This window comes from Coccinella septempunctata, chromosome 3, assembly GCF_907165205.1.
Source record: "Coccinella septempunctata chromosome 3, icCocSept1.1, whole genome shotgun sequence".
NCBI lineage: Eukaryota > Metazoa > Arthropoda > Insecta > Coleoptera > Coccinellidae > Coccinella > Coccinella septempunctata.
In genome coordinates, this window is record NC_058191.1 from 39,820,508 (window position 1) to 39,846,327 (window position 25,820).

Consider the following 25,820-nt stretch of genomic DNA (forward strand, 5'->3'; position numbering starts at 1 on the left):
CAGATTTAGATTAGTCAGGAAAAAAGAGCTAGAAAATGTGCCATCCGCTTTTTTCTAGCTGCTATAGTTCTCAAGATGCCCTCAGTAAACAACGAATTTTGCTCACCCTGTACAGTAGTGAGAAAATAATAGAATAGGATGCGTAATACGTTATTGTACTTGCCTGAAAAACTTTATAAATATCTTCCTTTTCGTTTCAAAGATTTTTACTTGGTTCTACATACTTTATCTCAACTCTCTGAAGCAAAAATATTCGACTTTTTACGCATTTCAAACGGTACATACTAGCATTCGTCACAAAATTTCATCAATTGCGCCAAGAATGTTAAAGTTTTTCCACCAAGTCCATTAAGGGCAATTTAACGATTTGAACGATGATCATTTGGTTCTACGAAGCCTATCTGTTGCCCTAGATGCCAAACTATCTACGGGTATCCATTAAAGGTGTCGTAAGAACTCATTGCCCAACTTTATTATCATCGGAAAAGGCATCAAGATGAGTCTGAGTCACTACAACCAAATACTTGCTAATAATCTGTAAACTGACATGAAAATTAAGCTTTTTTTATGTGTTTCACTGTGAAAAATTATTTCAAAACTACTCATAAAGTGAAAAAATTCTATGACAATAGTATTTTAGTGACAAAGATGCGGAAGAATTAAATTCCGCATCAAATAAATTCGATTCAGACCGTAATCTCCATAAAACAGAGGCCATTTCTTCTGCCTCGCTAATTTCCTAATAGGCATTATCGAAAGCGAAGTTGTCTTTGATGTTATTTGTCGTTACTCAACTAATCACTTTGAGCCTACAATAAATAATCGACTCAATAGCATTGAGGATGTGAAAACTTCATTCCAATTCAGGAAAAAGTGAACGAGGTGGATGTCTTCTCGACTTGCGTAATGAAACCATGTCGGGAGTTAATTTTTTCATTTGTAATCTCGCGGCGTACATGGTGAAGGATTTCATATTGTTATTGGTACAATCAATCATCTTTTTCATCTGAGAGAACTGAAGTGATTATTATTGGATTGAAATTCATGGAAATCGAAGAAGCGTGGCAGCACTTTTCAAAAGGATTGATCTTTTTAACTCTTTCTATCTACATCTAGGGCTGAATATATTTTCTTCATACTGCAGGTACCAACAAAATATTTGAAAATTACTTACTATTTTTATATTGTGAGTTAAGTACTCGATGGAGATCGATAAAAACTGATTGAAAAAGACCGATGTCCAAGGCTTGACAACTGGGGAATAAAACTCAACAAATACTTACATTTTTAATGTTGGAAATGGAAAGAATTTGAAAAATTGCACTTTCACTCACTGGTTACTTCGTTACTAGTGCCTAAAAGTGCGTGGGCAACAGAAAACGAAAGTATCCACTTCAACTCACTAGTTCGAAAAAATATCAAACACTATTGAGCAGAAAAGAATAAATTGTCACTCAATTCCACCTATAATTACCTTCAACTAATGAGTAGTTTGTGGAATCATGCTCTTGTGGGGTGAACTGAAGTTTTCAATCACAAGTGGTGATTCACCACCTCAATCAGAATAACTAAATAAATATATCTGACAAATTTGTACGTTTGGTCAAGTTCTAACGGTTAGAACATTATCGATGAGGGGGTAAAGAAAGAATTTTTCCACATCAACTCAAAAATTTCAGTCACTAGTGGATCAGAGTGGAAAAATTGCCACTTTGTAATTTTGCTTTGATTGTAAGATGTTAATCAACAACTGGGTTGAAGAAAATTAGCCCTTCAGTCACTAGTGCGGAAAAAATTAAAAGAGTTCTCCTTTCATGCACTAGTAACGAAAAATATGTAGGAATGAGTGGGGTGAAGTGAAGTGATTCCACTTTAACTCATTTGTGCTGATAAGGGTCAGACAATAGTGGTTAGAAGAGGACAAATTTCCTCTTTTCTACTTTTTACTCACTAGTGCCCATAAAATTTCAGAAAGTAGTGGGTAAAAGTGATTTCTTTTTCACTTCCATGTTTCTACTTTTACTTTCAGTTTTGAAAGTGGGGCAAATTGTGGAAGACGATACTGATGAAAAACTGCAATGGAACAAGGAATATAGAAAAAAACAAAACAGAAACTTTTACCCCCAACTCATGCGTAAATGATTTTCCGCACTTGTTAGGAAATTGACTACATATTTCACTTCAAAATCTCATTTTTTACTTCTTTTTAACTTTGCCTAAATTTCTCATGATGAGCTCTTAATCGATAACTCTCATAGAAATAAATTTTTTCACTCTAATCACTAGTGCGGAAAAATTTTAAGTTACTAGTGGGTGAAAGTAAAAAAAAATCATCATACTTAGAATTTCCAACAAACATGTTGTGGGGTTAGATGAGATTCATTAACTTTTAGGCACTAGCAGTTAGAGGTGGAATTTTTTTTCTCTTTTGTCTTTTTATTCACTAGTGCCGGTAAAATTTGAGAAACTAGTGAGTATAAGTCATTTTTCTTCTACTTTCGTGTTTTTTTTACCAACTTCTCTGTTCCCATTCCACTTTCGAAATTATCACTTTCTCGCACTAGTGCGTGAATTTCTGCCTGACTATTATCGTGAAGTGGTACTTACCTACAGAAAAGGAAATGAAAAAAGATCGTAGAAAAAATTATGTTCTCAGCCCATGCGTAAACAGTTTTTCCGCACTTGTTACGAAAATAACTATTTTCTTCTCCTGTGCGTTTTAACCCCCTTTTAGTTTCGAAAGTGTTACTTTCCCGCACTACAGAAACAAATTCGATTTGGCCCTCATTATGGGCGATGTTTTTTTTCCAGCACTAGTGAGGGAGAGTGATATTTTATGAACTGAAAATGTTCGAGGGAAAAATAATGTTCCCAACTCATGCTTTAAAGCATCTTTCACGCACGGGACTGCTTGGCCGAAGGCTGATTTACGTTGTTCGGTCGTTGGCAGTTGCGTGCGGTAAAATATCCCTTTCGGCACTTGGAGAAAAGTATTCCACCTTAAATAATTTCACTTTTTTGTCTCGTTTTAAGTGAAGTGGTATTTTTTTTACTTTTACTCACTGGAGGCAGAAAAATTTCAGGCACTAGTGGATAAAAGTGAAATTTTACATCTTTCACACTATCACAGCTGTTTTTCCTCTGATCTTCTTCCAAAGCCGGCGATCGGCAACGTCGGTAACCTTAATTACCTCCAATTCTTCTACACCTGTTCGCCAGTAAACCGTAGAAGGCTCGCGTACGTTCAGGAGCAGCAAATTCGATCTCCTTGCCTCATTTCTCTTCGCGACCTGCGATAGCGAAGAACCGTCAGATAACTCGCAGTATTATATTCCGCGCCCTAAAACATGCGCCACTGTCTGTCACGAGGCGGCTTTTTTCTCGTTTTTTTTTGTTCCGACTTTATTGTTTCAGTTCCGCGTGAGGATGCGACGCGTTAATCGAGTGCGCCCTGGTGGATTTTCGAGTGTGACAGTTCTGGTGCAGGGTAGATTGTTTTGTGACTGAATCGTGGGAATTTTTTTTCGAAAAAAAAAATGTGCAGCAAGGAGATCATCGGCGAGCTAGTGGATAAGATCCATTCGGTAGGTTTTCGCAAAGAAATTTTTGTTATCTTTGCCCTTTTTTTTAAAGGACCTCATTGGAAAAACAAGATAAATCGAATGTCTCCCAGAAAATTTGTTTATATTTACACGTTGATAAAGGAGTGCCCTTGTTTCGAAGAGACCTTATTAGAAAAATTAAATAAATTTAAAATGTATCAGAAAATTTTCATCTAATGAATTCTTTTGGGTTTTTTGCATCGCGAGTTAATTTTTCAAGATAAACTGGATATTTGTTTTTATAACATAAAAAAAAACATTCTCAATTCATCTAACCTTCGAATTCTAAGAACGACATTTTGATTAATCAGAAATATTATCTTGCGTTTTCATTACCTACAATATATTCCATTCATTCATGTTTTATGATCATGAAATTAAACACAATTTTCAGATTTTTTTCAATAAAATCACTGACAAAGACAAGAAATATAAGGTCAGCAATAAAATAAAGAGAAGATGTTTCAAATCAGATCAGCTTTTTTTTTTATTTCAAATCGAATTTGGGAAATTCATGTCAGTAACTTTTGCTTTTTTTTAACAAAAAAAAAACAATTTCCATCATGAAATGTAGTTGAAATTTCATCTGCTAAAATATTTCAAAGCTTCAATGAAAGACGCAGAGACGAACTAGATATTGACAAAAAGCGTTTCTCATACAAATTTAAATATAGTCCGATAGTGCATCTTGATAATTCAAGTTATATAATGAGGTTACTGCTATAAATATGCAAACTCGACTGATTACTAGAATATTAAAAATACAATACCTAATTCCTTGTCCTACACTACATTCCTTGTCAAAAAAGTTTGAATCGTTTATGTACAAATTTTGGTGGATCTACTAAGTGAATTTAAGTTCGAAGATGTTACCAACACTCACACTACATACATGTTGATGAATTAATTTTTTTCTCAAACCCCGTTACTTTTGGAAGAGATCACAAGAGGCCATATTTGTTCAAAATGAACCATGCTATCAAAAAATAATTTTTAAATGGTATAATATGAATACAGAAAAAGTTTCTTGATAAACGAATTTTAGGGGTGGGTTCTTTTAACATTTCGCAGTTGGGGAACACCATCAAAATTTTTTTATAGATTGCCTTTTGTATCCTATAGAATGTCCGCTCAAATTTATATTTGCCAGTTATGTGATTACTAAGAAAAAAAATGAAAACTGAATTGAATTCAGTCAACTTGAAAATATTTCAGGTTTTGTTTCATCCTTCAATTTAGAATATTTGAAATAAGTTTTTATAACTGCTGATTATGAATCGAAATTAAATTTTACAGAATGTGAATGAACTGAAAATAATATAAATTCAATTATGTAATTAAATTCTGTTGATCTTTATTGAGAGTTTACACTCAAAAAAATTTGCTGAATTTGCCAGAACAAAGACTTCGAAATTCACACGTATTTTGCGACCTCAGGGTTAAACAAAGCATTCGAAGCCAACAAGGAAAAAAATTATAATACAATAAGTAACCGATGATGAACGTTCTCAAAAATCACATTTACTGGATTTTCCAATGATAGTCTTCTATAAAATGTGAAATATCTTATTTTTCTTCAACGTTAATATGTATTTTCAATAGTAAATATTCAATTTTACGCATAATAACTGTTCATTTCCGATTTGATCTGGCGAGGGAAATTGTAATTTCATTCTTGTTTTAAAAATTCAAGACTTAACCTTGTTCGTGGTAATGAAGGACAAGTTCATGGGATAGTCTGTTATTTTTACCAATTAGCTAATACCATTCCAATGTTTCATTATCACGAAAGAATGTAAAATCTACAATATAGTTCAATACGTTTACCAATCATGCAAATTGAATACACCGTCCATTTCCTTCGGAAGGTTCCTCTACTTATCAGAGATAATTATAATCCAATTTGTCATTTGAGTTAAAATTGAATAGATAAGTATTTCCGTTTTTGGTGTAGTATCTACCTATATGAAAGGTATATAATTCAGTTTCGAAATGGAATAATTTCAGCTATCTAGCTGTTTCATTGAAAACACTCTGTATACCACAGCATCCACCACTGAATGCTACCAAAAAATCGCTCACGTAGAACAGATTGCTTGATCGAATTTGCTCACTGATTCATTAGATAATAACCAGCAATAAATTGAACACATAAACCTAAATTCGTAAATTTCCTCATTCTGATTGCAATATTTTTCAGCAATAGATAGAGGATTGAGTGGAGAAATAGTTTTTTGTTGTCTGTTACCAAACTCGCATCCGAAATCAATACGAAACTTATCATTCGTTCATTAGATTACCTGTTAAATATTAATAAGTCGGTGATTTATTCGTCGAAATTTTTCCTTTAATAGTTTTAATAGTTTTCTAGTTTTGATCGAAGCCGAAATTACCCAATTAAGTACCAATTTGAGACAGCTGCACTTTGAGTTAGTTTTTCAGCGATTCGACTGAATTAAGTACCACCTTCGCTAATTAGTGAATCCTTAATGAGTTCATAGACCTTGCGTTCACATTGGATGCAAAATTTCAAGTCATTAAGTACCCAGTGGAGATCTTGAACTATAAAAGAGCAAATGACTATAACATCATGCACTAGCACATAAAATGTTGCGTAATTTTCTTATTGTCAACTTGAGCGCTTGGAAGAATATTGTTTGATGTTGAATTAGGGTAATGGTGTGACAGAATAGAGCTCTTAAATTGTTCGTGATTTTACAAGGCAGATTGTTCGAAGGTTCAGGCAGAGAAGAAAAGGTTTCTCTGCTTCCCTAGCTTTGGCCAAGGTTGTTAGTTTCGTTTCAGATGCGTCAAATTCAAGAATGAATGTTGCAGTTCGGACTAATAACTAAGCTAAATGAAAATACCTTGACAGGAGATGAAATCGTAATGAAAAAATTTCAAAATGCGATATCTCCTGTTAAATTTGTTGGATCTCAAAAACCTTTCGGATTTGTGGTCAGCTATGTTGAGGCTTTCAGACGAAAACGAAAAATCGAATTCGAAAATTCCGAATTTTTGGGTCAAAAATGAGCAAGAGGTTAGACTCCCCTAAAACTGCATATTTGCTCCTTCCTCTAAGAAACAAATTCTGTTACTGTTCTAGGATATTTAAAGGATATAAGTCGTTTCGAAGTTCACCAAAAACAAAACAGTTCATGCTTCCATGATCAATTGTATTCCTGACAGCCTTCTGAAGTGAACTCAGAAATGAAAAGTGGAAAATCAAAAATATCGATTTTCTCGAAAAGAGTCCCGGCTATCCGAATGTTTGGTATTCTGATATAGGTTTTCGAACACGCTGAATCTATTGGAAACATAATCGAGAGCCTATCTCTCATCGTTTAGATTTTCATTGTCAACATAGCATTTTTCGAAAATCGTAAATTTCAAAATGCGATATCTCCTGTTATATTTGTTGGATCTAAAAAACCTTCCGGATGTGTGATCAGCTATGTTGAAGCTTTCAGAAGAAAACAAAAAATCCAATTTTTTGGGTCAAAAATTAGTGCTTAGACCCCCTAAAGCGGCATATTTGTTCCTCTCTCTTAGAACTAAGTCATTGTGTTACTGTTCTAGGATAAAAGAGGAAACGATTCCTCAACGATCTTAATCAGTTGATTTTCCTATCTCACACTCCTACTAGCATATCCCACCAATTTGATTGTTGCCAAATGTCCAAAACAAAATGCATAACTTTTTTTTTCGTTCCTCATCCAACTGTAAGATTTCCGAAATTCAGAATTCAGTACTGATTCAATTTACCCATTCAACGATCCTCAGAGTATTCCTGTCAACATTTGCATGACCGGAAAACCTAAATAATTGTGCCACAACGCACAATGTAGAAAAAATGCGGTCATTCCTACACAACGCTCCTTTCCCTGGAGTTTTCCATGCCTACACTTCATATTTATACGAATCGATAAAACATACCAGTATGAATATTTCAATTCGTTCTGTCACGTGACGAACCGGCGCGACATTACCATAGAAATTCCTATTCTGCAAGGAAAACGTGATAAGGTGGCAAAAAACGAGTGGGTATAACCATTTAACATTTAAAGCATAAAAGCGTCGATATAGGAGCGAGATCGACCTATTAACGGTAAACATGGATGCTATCAAGGTGATTTGGAGAACGATTACGGACATTATATAGAAGCCTCGAACGTTCTCTGCTGACTGAGGATTTGCATCTCTGTCCTCCATTTACGGGGATATATTGAAAAATTCTCAGCCTACTATGGAAAAAAACAAAATTTCAATGTCAAAATATTTTATTACTCAACATATTCTCCTCTTAATTGGATACATTCATTACAGCGAACCTGCAACGTCTCTAGACCTTTCAAAAAAAATGTTTCTTCTTGCTCTGCAAACCAGACCTCCAAAGCTTTCATTACCTCCTCGTTGGAAGAAAATCTACGAACTTTTTTCAGTTGCAGGAGATGATAGTCGGATGGAGCCAAATCTGGTGAATAAGGGGGGTGTTCTAGTAATTCAAACCCTAATTCACGAATTTTTTGCATGGCAACATGAGATTTGTGTGCAAGTGCATTGTCCTGCAAAAACAAAACACCTTTGGATAGCTTTTCGCGTCTTTTCTATTGAATTTTTTTCTGTAGAGTGGTCAGTTATGTCGAATAGTATTCTCCGGTTATTGTTCTACCCTTATCCAAAAAATCAATCATGATTTCTTCATGGCAATCCCAAAAAACTGAAGCAAGAACTTTTCCAGAAGATTTTTGGACACGAAGCTTCTTAGATCTTGGTGAACCAGAGTGTCGCCATTCCATCGATTGTTGCTTTGTCTCTGGATCGTAGAAATGTACCCAAGTCTCATCCATAGTAACAATTCGGTTCAAGAAGTCTACATCGTTTTCAAATCGAGCACAGATCGAACGCTATGCTTCTACCCTTGCACGCTTTTGGTCAACATTCAAACATTTGGGGATCCATTTTTCAGCAATTTTTCTCATGTCCAAATTGACGTGAACTATATGATGAACGCGTTCGTATGAAATAGTCAGTGATTCAGATATCCGTTTTAGCCCAATTCGACGGTCTGATAAAATCATGTCATGAACTGCATCGATATTTTCGGAGACTGACACAGAAACTGGCCTTCCCGATCGGTCATCATCTTCAATGGAAAATTAACCTCTTTTGAAGCTTGCAGTTCAATTTTTCACGGTCGCATACGAAGGACATTGATCACCAAGGGTATTAAGCATATCTTCGTATATCTACTTACCTCTTAACACTTTTAAATACCGGTACTTGATGATGGCTCCATACTCTAATTTTTCGATTTTCACAATTTCGGTGGACATTTTCTTTCTTTTAATTTATTGCGTAACTCTGGTTTACTTTTTTGACCTCAAACTTCACACTGACACTTCTAATGAATTATTGTTCGTTGCTATGGTAACGCAATATTTGTTTATGCATGGAACTGGTCTAGGCTTACTAGATATCGATACATCCTCCTTATGGTAGTACTCGCGAAATTCAAGATGGACTTTCTGGAATAGCTCAAATCATCTCTGTTTATCCGAAGAGAAGAATCTTGTTGTACCAAAAAACAAAAATTCCCTCTTCTAGCCCATTGTCACACTTCATCGATAAATAATATTCTCTCCTCCATGTATACCCTGTTCCTAAGTCGGAAATAGTTTGAACAGATCTTATCTTCCACGCTCCGCTGTCATAGATTAAGATATCCACCTATAGGTTTCAGATAACTGTCTGTGTACGGAAATACCGATGTCTGCAATGTTATCGGAGATAACCGAGCAAGAGAATTATTCATAACTTCCGACCATTTGTGCATTGTTCAGATTACCAGTTCAGCTACTTAGTTTCATCATTCAAAATGTTATGGAGCAACTGAACTGAAGAGAAGTCAATCTGCCACGCAGCTGATACACTTGGTCAACTTTCAACTCGCGAATTTCACAGAAAAATCATCCTAGATCTAAATGCGATGCATATTCTGAAAGAGCAACTCTTCTTGTAATAAATCTGGGTATTTCATGGAGCTCGATGCAACCGATCAAGGGTGTCAGAGCTATTGTTATATTGATCTCCAATATAACTCAATGAGGTACTTTATAATTCATGACCTCAGTTCAATTTTTATTGTGTAATTATCGTTTGACATTCAGTTTGGTGTATTCGTAAGTTGAGTCACCTTGAGATCTCAGATTTGAAACTTATCCAGGTTATAAGACGAGATCATGATGGTCAATTATAAAACCTGAACTGGAGAAATGGAAACCCAATTTTTCTCGTTGTTCAATATTTTCTCGAATGATATTTCCAGTAAGTAAAAGTTTAGAAATTTACTCATAACCTGTCAATTACTGGCCTAGATCTAAGAATTGGAATCTCTGTTTTCCAAACATAAAACATCCGCGAATATTCTCAGAATTTTTCGCACCAATCAATATTTCTTTACGTACACAATATTAAATTTCACCATACAAATTACTTTCCAAATAATAACAAACAGATTACCATCTAATGACAGCCATCTCAGCGTAGCGCAAACAATTCGTATACCTACCTATGACCATCAATTTTTTTACGTAATTCCACGGTAATTCAGTAATTAATAACAACATTATGTATGTGATTTTTACCTTTCTTTTACACAGACGAACGTGTTTATACATCGACGAGACAGGTGAAAGTGGTAGTACCTATTTGTGGGATGGTACTCGAATTTTTAACGTGCCCAGCCTAAGATCAGAATTATTTTCGATGAAAAGATAAGATTTCTGTTACATTGTAACCACCAAAATTCGAATTGACTTTTTCTGTAATGTAACCAGAAAATATTCAGTGCTCTTTTTGAGATATTTTACCCATTGTGATTTGTAGGACCTTCTATTTTAGGTGGACTAATCAAATGAAATACCGTGAACAAACTAAATGATAGATGATGCTAAATCTCCACAAAGTAGAGACAAGATTATGTAAATTTATCTACAATAAAAGCCAGTCTTTTAAATGATGATTTACTTTCTTGTGCTGCACAAAAAATCAGTCTCCTCTGGGTACAGATAAACGTCCATGCCTTTTAGGCACATTTGAGGGTCCTATAAAAATTGGTTTTGCCCCCTTATGGTACCTGTGAGAATTTGTTGAAGAAATTTCGATGAAAGCAAACAAAACAAACAAAATTTAAATTTAATTCCTTCCTTAAAGTCGATAATGAATGATTGAATTTTTTTCACTTGCTACCTACTCGTATTTTTCTCGAAATGAATTTCATGATCCTGTCTTTTATCAAGGAAAGATATCAATTTACTCCCTGCTGAGAACCTCTGTAAGGAGCAGAGAAATTCTTAACGGTAACAATTATTTTAATCGTTTCAAAATGACGTCTCCTAGAACTGATAACTGGATGAACTTGAAAATTACTTTCTTCTCCTATTCGTTCAGCATTACGGTAGTCAAATTCAATTTTCTCTCATTTAGCTGGAACTGTTGAATTGCATGTACCGTTCGTTGAAAAGAGTGGTTGGAATTATTAACTTCTACCTTTCCCAAGGATTGTTTATACCCACCTGTTGACATTCACATATTTTTAGAATTTTTTCGACATCGGGGGAATAATAGTTGAAGGTCGAAAATTGTGATAATTGCAGTGTTATTGCAGTTTTTCCCAGCTTAATAATATCCCATATATTACCATTCTTTTCAAAACTGTCGATCACAAAAATATGAACAATGATTATAAAACGGAAATATGGATGACAACTAAAAAAGGAACTAGATCTTTGGTTTATATAATTTGATATGTAAGAGCTGTTTCACTATAGACTCGCTGATGCTTTATCTTGGAGTGGTAGTACCTACTCTATAATCTAGTATTGCTGTTCATAATCGTCCGAAATCGAAAAATATTGAAACAATAATCATGTGAGTTGACCAACAATGGAAAAATCTACAAAACGACACTTAAAATCCCATCACTCCACCCAGGACCATCAGTTAATTCAAGTAAGGCGAAAGCATAGTAATGTCATTGTTTTAAGACGAATGCAATACCGTTGTTGAGGATGTTTATATCACTTGTAGTCTTGAAGAATTATTTCACTTTCACCTCCGCTGTAATAAAGTGGACAACAGGCAATTAGCTTGGGGCTAGTCTTCTGTTTTCGAAGAATTTAGCACGTGATTGTGCCTTTATACCTATAACAGTGAAATTTGTCGGTTTTTGCTGAGGAATAAATCGATGTTTGTCCGGGATTTTAATTTCACTCTATTCGGCAAAATTCCATGGAGTGCATTGGCAGTAAAATGAGATAGAGCGTATAAATCGCCTATATCAGTAAAAAGTCAGCATTTGCAATTGATACGTGCTGTTGGCTCCCAGAAAAAATGTCCCACGTTTGGCGCCAAATGAAATGTCATCGAGCTCGGTGCAACCGTTCGGTCTTGACGATTTTTTAAATGGCCCCATTTTTTGGGAATTTTTCGACGGTCAAATTGTGACACACATATCTCCTAGAAAAATCCTCCTAGATCTAAATGTCATACATATTCTCCAGAAGCAAATCTTTTAGACCTAAGCGCAACCGTTCGAATTTTTACTTAACCTCATCTCTTCAGGATTTTTCGAAGGTCAACATTTGGCCCGTGTATCTCCCAGAAAAATCTTCCTATATGTGAATGTGATACATATTCTGAAAGAGCAACTCTTTCAGTAATAAGTCTCGAAATTCCATCAAGCTCGATGCTACTTATAAAAAAATGGACACCTGTCAAACTCAATATGACTATCTCAAATTTTTTGAAGTGATGTTAGTTAAAATATTCTTAGTTCAATTAGAGAAACTGAATTATGTACCGTATATTCGGGTGACTTGGGACGATTTTAAAATTCAACTTGTCATATTTCAAAAATGGTGACCTATTTTCATGTGAGAAAGAGGTTCAAATATGCTAAATGACTCAGACTATTGGTTAGGATATATACCATGCTTCAGAATTCGGATATAAATTTAAAAATAACAAAATATACTTGGCCCAAGTCATCACCGAGTTAGGAGGCTTGGGACACAAGTTAAAATCCATTGATTTCTCAACTCTCAAATGATAGTTGACTTGGAACTGTGTATAGTTTTGAAAAATTAGAATTTGTGATTATATAGTTGAAATTCGGTAAGGAAATCAAATAATAAACCCTTATTACAGCGAAGGTAAATATATTGCAACTCAAATGTAAAAAAAAAACTAAACAAAACAAGGGAACTTTTGATTTCTTTCATTCTTTGGTGATTTCTTTGTGGAAATAACATAAATAAGAATATCCTGCGAAAAATCGGCATATTTCCTGCTGCCAATGCGCCGCTTGTATCTATTCGGCATTGTCCCAAGTAACCCTATGAAAAAACAAAATAAATGAATGAGATCCGTGTTGCCGTTTGACTTGTAAACAACCTTGTTTCATGACATATCTAATATCCCAATATCCCACGTATCCAGAAAAAAAATTACACATGCACAAAGTGAAACACATGTACAGGACACTAGAAAGTATAAGGGCCATAAAAAAACCCGCTTTTACTCTCCTGAATTCGTTAATTTTTCCTGTAAATTAAAACGCTCTGGTCACGGCAAACTCAACATGAATTGATGGTTAAACTAACCGAGAAGACGCTACACAATCTTGTAAGTTTGTCCCTTCACTCATAAATGGAAAAAACAAAGAAATTTGCACGAGGGGTAATTGTCCCAAGTTACAGGACTGTCCCAAGTCACCCGAATCTACCGGTGCATGATTTCTACTAATTTAATACATATGTATTGATTTTCTAGTTCAATTAGGTAAATGGATTTTCGTCTAGTATCTGCCACATCTGGCAATATTCATAGTTAAACCTCGCTTGAAACTCCTGTGGTCAGAAACAGGGTCTCGTTATTCCAACTAAGATCGAAAATATCAATTTGTCCATCCTATCTATTTCTGGAAACTGAGCTGCATCTCATTTCCCAGGCTCCATGGTCATCCAGCGATAGTATCGCTAACGGATTCGTTATTCAAAATAGCATAGCCAAGATTTACACTTGTCTCTGCCAATATGGCCTCGGGCGCAGGCACAGAAACCTACTAACTTCGTAGTCATTCAATCAGGGAACAAACGAAGAACCTCATCTGTAAGGTCACAAGGCGAACTCGGTCAACGATGGCTCGGAGACCGAATTTTATGCAACGAATTACGTCAATGTTAAAATTTCTTATTCGGTTGTCGCGTGCCTTATTTGGAGTGGTTTTATTCGATAAAACACGTAACAGGGAAGATCTCAACCTCATTACAGATGAGGGTCGTATTTACACGACCTCATTCTTCCTCTTTTACTTTAATACACAAGATGTAAATTTTTTTACGAAGTCCCACACTGCATTCCGTTTTAGACTTGACTGAGACATAACATCGAATGGAAATGGATTATATGCTAATTCTACATTCAACAAAAAGATTCTCAATTATTTTTTCTGTTCTCTCACTTCATTCTTGACGAGAGTGCTGGGATGATTACTTTAACCGAAGCAGTAGAACTTACATGATTTTCCCATTAAGCACTTTCTGCATGGAAAGAAATAAACATCGAATAATACACTTCGTTATGCCAAGCTTTTTCCTGTCTCTTATAGGTCTTCAACCTAATTTTCATCCAAAAGCAGTTGAAAATTGAATGAACCAAATGCAGGATATTTCAGTGAACAATAAAAACAAGGTGAGCTAGTAAGAGAAATGTTTTGATGACTGAGACCAATCAAAGACTCACCCTGTATTTAGGTCTAAAAAATAATGGACCACATTTTGGAAATCTTGTCCTATACTGAAAATTTTTTCATTATTTTTATGTTTCATTGTAACTCTTGCTTGCTATCGTAACTATTCTACTAACGAAGTGATTGGCGTTTCATAAAAGGCAATCGAATATGCTCAAAAGTAATTCAAGTGGTTTCAGTGGTTCAGGCTAGCATCTCTACGAGAATAATTTCTCTCAAACAAAATTCTCAAAGACTACTTGTTCGATATCTTTTTTCTGGAAAAAAGGCAATCAACAAGAAGTATATTAACTTCTTCGGGTGCCTGCAATATCACCCTATCTCATCGCGTCTGCAATTTAATACGAAACAGCAGCCATTCAATAGACAATATCTCGAAAATTGTAGACAATGCCCGCCTTGCTCTGCGAAAGATGGAATCAGATTCCAGTTTGCATTAGCAGGAAACGTCCTGATGCTTATTTTTATGTCGAGATGCTGGTTTAGATTAAATTGTTAATCGACAAGTCAATGGTGTTTTCCTTGCACCTTCTCCTGGAATTTTCTCCGCTCTTATCTTCTATCAGCCTCGGAGCTTTTCATGGGAGCAGTAGCCATAGCCTGTGGTCGTCGCCTCATACCTTGAACTTGATATTTCTTATATTCAATTCAGCATTTCAACAAAGTTGAATGGTCAATCAAGTCTTAACCATGTTGGTGCAAGCTTTCCACTTAAATTCGATTGTTCATATTGCCAACGTGTCAGACAGCGAAGGGTGTTTGAAATAATGTAACAATGTGTGAAAATTGCGGCGTAACAATAAATCCCATTATTGTAACATGAATCCTGGAAACTGTCGACCTTGTGGAATGCTTGCGGTTGTCATTACCATAATTATTATAGAAATATTCGAACTGTTGGATGCCTATTCATAGTAGGTAAGCGTTTTCTCGGAATTTTCGAGCACTAAATTCCATTTTTTATTTGTTATTGAATACCTATGTACTAGTCGAGATTTGTGCATGTTGTGATGAATATCGGTTTTAAAGTGTGTCTCTGAAAGGACAATTCCACAGTTTCATACTATCCTAATCCAAACTTGATAGTTTTTCTAGATTGAAAAAGAAATCTTAGGAAAGCTCGCGATTTTATGTCAAGCTCTCATATTGGTAAGGCTTCCCTATATTGTCCTCGCTCTACTATAAATACATCATTATCGATTTATTTTATTAGTCAATGTCTAACGAAATAAAATGACCTTCATTTATCATCTAAACGATTATTTAATTTGTTGCAGGGTCTTCCAAAGTGCTCAGCCAGACTGCCAGACTGGGATAGCTTCACAGAAAACCTGCCTCGATTCCACATACCAGCCATGCCGGCCGTCAGACGCGGCTGGTGCGGCTGTTTTCAAGTAAGAAAACCCTCAATTTTAGATTGTCACCAAGAATACTCTTTATGGTGTGAGAAATCATGCATGAAAACATCAAGAATGGGCCCTTCCAAGTGTTTGTGCTCTGGAATAGGCGCAACCAATTGGCCAGCACTCTCACCAGACTTGACACCTGTAGATTTTTTCCTCTGGATACATTTGGTTGAAAGTTGATCTCAAAAAAATTCAGAAAAAGATGGGGTCACTTGAAAACTCTTCAGGACCAAACAGTTGCACTGGGGTCCATGAAATTTCGGGATTTATTACAAGGGGAATCGCTCTTTTAAAACGTGTATCACTTTTAGCTATACGATATTTTTTCTGGGACATAAGCGTGATCGAAATTTTTCTACGAAAATGAGTTAATAAATGGCAACTGAGGTTGAAATAAACCATCAATGAATACTTTCTGACAGAGACAAAAATTTTCTGTTCATCTTGCCCAAATAAGAGTTCATGTACTTGTTCATTTTTCTTCTTGAAATTTATTCCACGCAGTACTATCAAGGTCATCTTTTGATTTTGATTTGAGATAAACGACAATCATCTCCATATGTATCATTATTTTGGAATCTTATCATTATTTCACTTTCTCTGTGAGAACAGAAGTCTATGTTATAATTCTTCTCCATCGTTCATCTCTTAATATGGTGATTGATCCACCGAAAGCATCAATTTCCATAATGCCTTTATGTCGATTATTCAAATCATTCTCAGATATAATGTAGGGTGCTTTTTTTGAATAAACGTCGACATAAACATAAAGAATCAGACCTTGCTTGGAGTTCATTGGTAATTTCGATTTAGAATTTCATATTACCTTTCTGAAACCTTGAAAATGTTACTGGATGTTTTTGGTCATCAAATTGACGAAAAACAAATTGAAGGATATCCTGGAAAACGACCGTTTCGGAGATTTGAAAAAACATTGCTGTAGGTGCTTTAGTAGGTCCATTGAATATAACCACGAAACAAAGAAAAAATAAACTTTCAGTTATTTCTTCATTGATGAAAGTCTTCATAGACAGATGTTTCAGAGTGCATCTGCTTTCGAAAGGTGAATCTACAACAACAGGATTGCCTTAATTACCATTTTAAGATGCACCTGTTGTCTTTCTAGATGCATTAAAAATGAGAACATCTACCCTTGTATTGTCATTAACTGAGTTGCCTAAGAAGTTGGTGTTGCTAAGAAGTAGATAAGACTAGCTTTAGAACATCCTTATAAACTGAGGAAATAGTGATGACCTCATGTTTCACCTGTTCGCATGAGCATTTTTCATGCTCGGTCGAAAGCGATCAAAGAAATCTCAAATGCTCGATTGCATTCGTTCTAAAACGAGGAAGGAAGAAAAGATCAGAGTGTGGTAATTAAGCAATGAACGGTATGGTGAAATCACGTAGAATTATGCAAGATGGTACAAATTGTACACAGGGTATTGTAGGATCAACTTCCTCATACTCTTCTTTAGTATTCCGCTACAAATCATTCTTCATTTACTGATTTGTTTCGTTAATTGCTGGTTACTCCATTTATTGCGGAATTGATTGCAGAATTAATTAGAAGGGAGGCATTAACTGTCAATATACTCAGATAATAATCAAGAGGAAAACTGGGGTTAACAGAAATATATCCTGGAGGACAGAATAATAATTCAACATGAAAGTGAGTAATATTTTCAGGAATAGCAGTAATTTGTAATTACTTCAAAAACCCAGGGGGGGCAAGGCCCCCAACTGCCCCACCCTGCGGGCGTCCTTGTAACTAGGTCGGTTAATATATTCCCCATTATACAGAAAATATGGAATTTTGCGTTGCATATGGTTCTATATAAATCTTTAGGAAGGAATACTAGGAGTGCAGTGTTAGATGGTCCAAGAAATGTCTTTAATCTTTAAATTCAATAAAATATCACAAAGTATCTAGAGAAATAAATACGGGTCCTTTATGATCACTGAACTCAATAATGTGATGTAATACGTATCGAGTTACCCGAATAAATTTCAATCATGTTTGACCGATATAGCAAACCTTCAGTCTTCTCGAAGCCATCTTCCTTCAGCATTCCTTAATTCGATTTCAGTTGTTGGTATGGTGAAGAAATAAACCCTAGCGCCATCTGACAAGAAACGAGGATCAACACAAATCACTTTCTTCACTTGCCGGACTCTCAAAGTGAAGATGGCTGCATTTATCCATTTCCCAAGCTACCAGATTGCAGGAAGGGCGTTGAAAACGTTCTTTTTGTTAATCACTGATGGGCCATTCCAATTTCAGAGGTCGAAGGCGAGTTTTCCCGATGTTTTCTATCAAATTATGAAAGAAAAACTCACGCCTTCCTCTAGGCGATCGTTGAAAGCTTGTATGAACTCGTGTGATAAAGAATCAACTTGATATTCCTCGATTTATCCATTCTGTGCGCCTAGAACCTCACTTATTCCTCCAGGGAAACCCTCTAGCATCCATCTCGAGAGCGTAACCATCATTTACGAGCTGAAGTTCCGATGGTGCATGCTCATGATCGAGATGAGAAAGTTACTCACGTGTCAGCGAGAGTCGAACCTAAAACCAAGTCCGTGGCATTTTGGCGCCCCAGGCCTTGGTGGTATTATGTCCGAGTGGGAATCGACGTAAAACTTGTAAACCTGACCCAAATTTTCAGTCAGGCGAGGGTTTCACTGAAAATGGTGACTCACTTGTTATCGATTCGTTTATCGATCAATGGAAACGAAACGATGAATTGTACGTAGAGATCTGGACCGGTCTTCTCGCAGCAAACGGAATCTTAGAGCAAATTTCACACAACGAAAAACTGTCACAACGACTTTGAAGCTTGGCATCTGCAGAAACACCTCAAGGCCTCAAGGATTTTTGTATGAATGGTAAAACTCAATGCGGACTTTATGTGAAAGAAGACAAAACTCAAGAGCAAATTCTTTGTGACTGCCTTGGGACAAGCAGGGTTAGACTTGATACGTTTAGAGTAACTTCTGACGCACTCAGAAAGCATTTATCACCATCTCACTCAACCCCAGTTCTAGAAATGTGAGATGAGGGTGAAATTCAGCCTCTGGAGTCTGTTTGTGAAGCTTAAGGGAAAATATTAGGAGGAATATGACTAGCTTCATTGAAGCCTTCTCAAATTCTGGATTCTATTGAAGCTCTGGAGCTGTATAAGGAGCTGTAGATGACGCAGTCGTGAGAACATCTGTATTGGAGGGCACAATAGACCTCAATGTCTCTGTGATAAAAAAAGGAGCAAAGAAGGCATATGTGCTGTTCTCTAAACTTTCTATTTCTGGGCATTAGGAATTCAAATGTAGCGACATGGTGATGATAGTTCGAAGTGAAAAGTTAATGCAGTCATTGTCATTTTTGAGGAGGATTTGCAGATTGATATATTTCTTTTGAAAACTCTTATTGAAACACCAAAATATTCTCTGTCCCTCGATGTAAACATAAAAAAGTGCATTAACTTTTTATTTACAAAAATTGACACCAGGGGGCATATTGCTTGTTTGGAATTTCGAATAGTGTGGAGCAGTTCTACACATTGCTATAGAACTACGTATTACATATCTTGATTGACAGAAAAGTTCCCTGTTCCTCAGGGTATTTTGACTATCACTTCTTTCTTGATCTTCCGTTCAAATTAGATGAATTAATTCAGTTTTTCTTTGACAGGATGATGAACCGCCGGAAATCACATATTGCGTGGTGGATACCACTGGAACGCTGTCACTTCAGGCCATCACACCTACACAGCCAATGCCTTCTCAGGAGGAATTGGATTCTAAATTTGCAGAATTGGTGGTAAGAAAAATCGAATAAAATGTTGAACAAATTTCTTCCAATTGGACTGAAACACATTCATATCTAATCGAAGATTTATCATTTTCATTTATTGTCACGTTGAGAACCACAGATTTTGTGGACTTCCATTCTAACCTCCTTGAAATCGAAAAGAAAACACCGCAGAAAGCTCTCCGTTTCGCTTCCTATAAATCGCTGCATTAAATCTATGTCCGGAGGCACAGATGGATATTAAGTTGAAATTCCTCATGATACAGGCCTGATTTATAGGTCTGTTGGAACGAAGAACTCACAGAACCATTCAGGTATGAAATTATTGGCGTCAGCGGATTCTGTGCTTGCGAGCAATTCATCAGAGAAGACATTTCTGTATCTAATTGTCCATCTCCAAGTATCTTTATTGTTGACGGAAATAAATTAGCCGCGCCGTTTTCTTTGACGAAACTGTCAGAGTTTTTGTGTTTTCTCTGCCTATTGAACGAACAGCGTTCGGAAAAGCTTGAGGCTTAGCTTGTATCTTACTATTATTTTGTGTTCATCTCATAGGGCAGCTTACTTTGACAGGACCACTGAGGGGCACACAAGGTTAAGTTTATGTTCTTGTGATTTCGAGTTGTTTTTATGAATTGTTATAAAGTTTTTGAGATAATGGGCCTGTTCCGATATTGCTGGTTTTACTGGCCAGTAATCGAATAACAATAGAACTCGAACGACTGGGCCAATAGGCTTCGTCTTTGAAATACTGACAGTACTGTTCTGTAATATCGGAACAGACGGCTCATGGAACTATAGAAGGCTTTTGCGCCCTCAAGTGTAAATCAATAAATTGAACAGAGTTTGATGGAAAGGCGTTTCTGTGAATGTTAAAATCTTCTATAATCTCTTGTTAAGACTCATGAACAAGTTGAAGAGTCACTCTGTATATAAATTGCACATGCACATGCCGTGATATCCCTGTGAAAGTAACAGTAAGTCGCTACGTAATGACATCATCATATTTCAATAGCTTTCTCGATATTTATCGAGGTGGATGGGTTTAATAAATCGTAAATTTTCCTCTTCCATGGTGAACCATTCAATTGACAGTAAATATCGAGTCCAAAGAGAAGAACTATATGTACGTAGTCAACCATATGGGTTTCGAAAGTGAGATTTTCCTTATAGTTGTTTTGAAATCGACTGAAAATTGGAAGGGTTCTCCAAAAATTCAAAGATTTTTGGACTATAGTTATTGAGATAAAAATATAGATATTAGTCAAGTGACACTTCTGAAAAACAAAGGAGTTTTCGAAGAAGGGGTGAGAGTTATTCTGTTGTGAAGCTTCTCTTTGTAATCAAATAAGCTTTGATTACAATAATTGCTGAAAAGAATATTACCCAGATTTTCTCCCATAGAAGAAAGCCGTTCCTATCGGAATCAAATGAATGCATTCACGATTCAATAGATGTTATTGTACATTTCAATCGTGCAACATTTATTCAAATCACTTTCTCGATCTCCGTTCAAAGAAGAACAAGATGGTGTGAAGTAGAAGCCTCAAACAGATAGATTTCTTCCATTGCTAAACAGCGTAAAAGATAATGCCGACACTCCTATCTCAATTATCCAGTTAATCGCTTGAAACATCAATAAAAGAGACGGTGTAATTAATTAGACTGCCGGTTGATCTCAGATAGAAATCAGGTGAATATGCGGGCTATACGGTGAGGCACCAAAACCAAGGGTTTCATATCATGCGGGATAATTTTCTGATAGTGAACACTTTCCAGGTGAGACAAAGGATGAAAAAAATCAAAATTCAATAAGTTCCACTCCCATTGCAACTGATGATGACGTAGATAAGTCATGTCGTAACTTCATCGAGTGAATCTGTAGGATTGAATTAGAATATTACAGCCCAATTTGGGAGCAATAGTGAACCTATTAACAAAAAATTTGTGGATTATCTTTTCCATTAGAAAAACATGTTGGGAATTAGAGATGTCCGAATCTGTTTAGACTTCTCTTTAAGCAAAATGTCTTAAATTAGTAATTATTCAATTTCTTTCGTCTATTTCTTCCTCTGGTCATTGCAGTTCCTCTGACTCATGTTTCCTTCAATCAATCATGCCTCTAGCATTTAATTTCACAGTGACGGTTATCGATCTCACTTCTGATTGACGAAAACAAAATTTTAGAAAGGCCTGTAATATACAATACAAGCCTGGGGCTTTCTGATGCTTCACTCTATCATAATGTATCAATCAACATGGGTTAAATGATGGATGTCAATAAGAAAAATGAATTGAATCATGATTAGCCCGAGATTAAGAATAGCATGTGACGAAATGTATGGATAAATTTTTTTCCTGCTTTCTTGACGGCACTCTTATTCATTTGATTGATAATCAGGGACAGCAGGTGTATGGAGGCTTGGTGTTGAACGTTCAAGAGTCACTAGGACATTTAACTCATATTACTTCAGGATTGTTCTGTCAGAGATCAAAAGCTCAATTCAGGTGTCGGTTTTGAGTCTTTTTTCTTGAAAAATCTGCTGAATTAATCAAAATTTATTATTGATAGCATTCAAGAGTGTTTCTCCAAAAATTTTTGATCCTCGATTTGATCAATGGAGATATTCCTAAATTTTCACAAACTCCCCTTTTAATACAGGTTGTCCCACGAGATATTTCCCAGTATTTATCTCGAAAAACTCTTTGCACTACGATATTAGGCAGTTATAAGCCGTAGGAAGCATTACACATTTAAACAAGCACCTAATATCATTTTGATAGAAGTTGGTGAGACACCTCGTATATTATTCAATGGCTAATGTCTCTTTTATACTAATTCAGCGATCGAAATTTCAATTGGAACATTAACTGAGACAATATTTTTGCAGGAAGAACTTGATCTTACCGCGCCAAATAAAGCAGCCATGCTCAGTTTGCCACCGCAGAAAAAATGGCAGATATATTGCTCAAGAAAAGGAGAAGATACGGTGGACGAAGCTCATGCCCCTGAACATTACATTGAAAGACTGCACACCCTAGCAAAAGTGAGTAAATGTTTTAAAATTTCTTTAGAATACAAATTTCCATGAATCAGTTGATTGAGAAAATCTTGCTGAAAAAAATAACGAAAAGAATATATTTTAAACATATTTCAGTTACAATACCCCGATCAGAATGCCGAAGAAGAAATAAGAGCAAGAACGAAACAAATCGATGGACTAAAAACAGCGTTGAGGACCTCAACGCATAGTTTTGTGATAAAATTTATAGAACTTAATGGACTGCCTGCGCTCCTAGAGTGTTTAGAGAAAATGGACTACTTCACTGCCCAAAGCACTGTTCACACGAGCATTATTGGATGTGTGAAAGCTCTCATGAACAATTCGGTAAGCATACTCCATCCGTTACTGAGGAGTTTAAACGAAATCATATAGCTAAAATGTCCAATCTTAAATCAGTCTCCTTTTCATTCCAGACTGGAAGAGCTCATGTTTTGGCTCACCCGACTAGCATCAACACCATAGCCCAATCCCTGAGTACAGAAAACATGAAGACAAAAATAGCAGTTTTGGAAATACTCGGGGCTGTTTGCCTAGTCTCGGGTGGTCACAAGAAAGTTTTAGACGCGATGCTACACTACCAAAAATACGCCTACGAAAGAACGAGATTCCAGGGCATAATCAATGACCTGGACAGATCCACCGGAATCTATAGAGACGACGTTAATTTAAAAACCGCCATCATGTCCTTCGTCAACGCTGTCCTAAACTACGGCCAAGGTTCGGAGAACCTAGAATTCAGGCTGCATCTCCGATACGAGTTCCTAATGTTAGGAATCCAGCCCATCATAGACAAACTGAGGAACCACGAGAACGAGACCCTGAACAGGCATCTGGATTTCTTCGAAATGGTGAGGAATGAAGACGAGAAGGAATTGTCCAGGAAATTCGAGCAGGAACACGTCGAAACTAAAAGTGCCACTACCATGTTTGATCTGTTGAGGAAAAAACTCAGTCATACAGCTGCCTATCCCCACTTCCTATCGCTCCTTGAACACTGTTTATTGTTACCGTTAGACTTAGGATCACACCCTCAACATTGGCTCCTGATGGACAGGATAGTGCAACAGATTGTCCTCCAACAAACCGAGATAGTGGAGGGACGTGAACTGCCTAAAGACCCTGACGTTCAAGCAATCCAGATTAACGTCAAAGAGATTGTTCATCTATTAGCCAAAGAAGAAGAACTCGTGGCAGCGAGGACCAAAGCCGAGGAATTAGAGCGCGAAAATACAGATCTATCGAATAGACTGGCGAAGAAAGAGCAAGAACTGGACCATAGGACACAGGAGAAGGAAGACATCGAGTCCAGTCTTGCCAGGATCAAAGACAGGTTGGAGAAAGAGACGGCTACACACATTGAAACGCGACAACGACTGAGCGAGATGGAGTACCGAACTGCGGAACTGGAAAGGCAAGTCCTCTGCGAACGAGGAGAACGCCACAGACTCGAACAGCTAGTCACGACGGGCTCCATAGCGGACGACGCCAAATTAAAAGGACTCAAAGCGGTTTCCATCGACAGTTCGTCTAGTTTCAAATCGGATAAACCTTGTCCTCCCCCACCGCCACCAGTAGCTCCGCCACCGCCTCCTCCAGGTCCTCCCGGACCTCCCCCACCTCCCTGTGCCATGCCAGCGGCTCCCCCAGCCGAAATTTTCAAGATGGAGGTCGTGAAGAAGAATGTGCCGCAACCATCAAACCCGTTAAAGTCCTTCAACTGGTCCAAGATACCGGATACCAAGTTGGGTGGTACTATCTGGAGTGAACTGGATGACACCAAGCTTTACAACGCGATGGAGTTGGACTCCATCGACAAGTTGTTCTGTGCATATCAGAAAAATGGCGTGACGGTAAGTTTAGATTTGAAATAAAGGCTAGTTCTCCCAAAAATTATGCAAATTAATACACCATTTGTCTGGTTGATGAAGCCCTAGAAGCTCATTCAATTGACAGGATAGACTGTCTAGCTCTCTCTCCTGATATTGCATCGAGAATGTCAGGGCAGAGATATCTAGACAACTATCCTCCCTGGAATAACCGATTAACAATCTGGGGCAGCTGTCTTACTCTTTGTTGAGTTTGTGGACCAATTTGTGCCAAAATTTCATGAATTGTCTCATCGATAGTATTCCTGAAGAAGTAGAATGCATGAAAAGAGCTCCTGTGGGCCCAACCAAGTACCAGTTTTACCGAGTTTACCCTCAATTCTTTCTCTGTAACTCAAATCTTGAATTCCTTCCGAATTTAACTTGATGGCTGTGAAGCAGAACAGCATTTTATGATGTTTCTTTCACAGAACGAAGGTTCAATCGAGGACCTGCGCAACCTCGGAAAGAACAAGACCAAAGTGCTCTCAGTGATCGACAGTAGAAGAGCCCAGAACTGCACGATATTGCTCTCCAAGCTCAAAATGTCTGACGATGAAATAACCAAAGCGATTTTGAGTATGGACAGCAAGGAGCAGTTACCAATCGACATGGTGGAACAGCTGCTAAAATTCACGCCCAGTTCCGAAGAAGCGGCTTTGTTGGAGGAACACAGTGACGAGATTGACTCTCTAGCTAGAGCAGATAGATTCCTCTATGAAATATCGAAGTGAGTACTGAATACTGCTAAACCTTAATAGAATACGAGGATATATTGAATAATTCTTAGCCTACTATAGAACCTGCAACGTCTCTAGACCTTTCCAATAAAATTTTTCTTCTTCTCTGCAAACCAGACCTCCACAGCTTTTATTACCTCCTCGTTGGAAGAAAATTTACGACTTTTTGAACTTTTTTCAGTTGAGGAAAGAGATGATAGTCGGATGGAGCCAAATCTGGTGAATAAAATGGGTGTTCTAGTAATTCAAACCCTAAATCACGAATTTTTTGCTTGTCCTGCAGAAACAAAACTCCTTTGGATAGCTTTCCGCGTCTTTTCTCTTGAATTTCTTTCCGTAGAGTGGTCAGTATTGTCGAATAGTAATCTCCGGTTATTGTTCTACCCTTATCCAAAAAATCAATCATGATTACTCCATGGCAATCACAAAAAACTGAAGCAAGAACTTTTCCAGCCGATTTTTGGACATGAAACTTCTTAGGTCTTGGAGAACCAGAGTGTCGCCATTCCATCGATTGT

At 36.8% G+C, this 25,820-nt stretch overlaps 1 protein-coding gene across 3 annotated transcripts in view; it reads left to right on the forward strand.

Annotated features, from left to right (window-relative positions):
- Positions 1 to 25,820, forward strand: part of LOC123309177 (disheveled-associated activator of morphogenesis 1) — a 62,690-nt gene that overhangs the window by 32,757 nt on the left and 4,113 nt on the right. Inside the window, exons 1-7 of one of the 3 annotated variants that reach the window (XM_044892147.1) lie at positions 3,241 to 3,584; positions 15,693 to 15,809; positions 19,513 to 19,641; positions 22,524 to 22,679; positions 22,791 to 23,021; positions 23,111 to 24,547; positions 24,994 to 25,292. In XM_044892147.1, the coding sequence (XP_044748082.1) occupies positions 3,537 to 3,584; positions 15,693 to 15,809; positions 19,513 to 19,641; positions 22,524 to 22,679; positions 22,791 to 23,021; positions 23,111 to 24,547; positions 24,994 to 25,292 (2,417 nt within the window). In that variant the 5' untranslated portion in view covers positions 3,241 to 3,536. Of the gene's footprint in view, positions 1 to 3,240; positions 3,585 to 15,431; positions 15,565 to 15,692; positions 15,810 to 19,512; positions 19,642 to 22,523; positions 22,680 to 22,790; positions 23,022 to 23,110; positions 24,548 to 24,993; positions 25,293 to 25,820 lie in introns of those variants that run through there. The other 2 variants (XM_044892149.1, XM_044892148.1) reach the window with 2 other exon arrangements.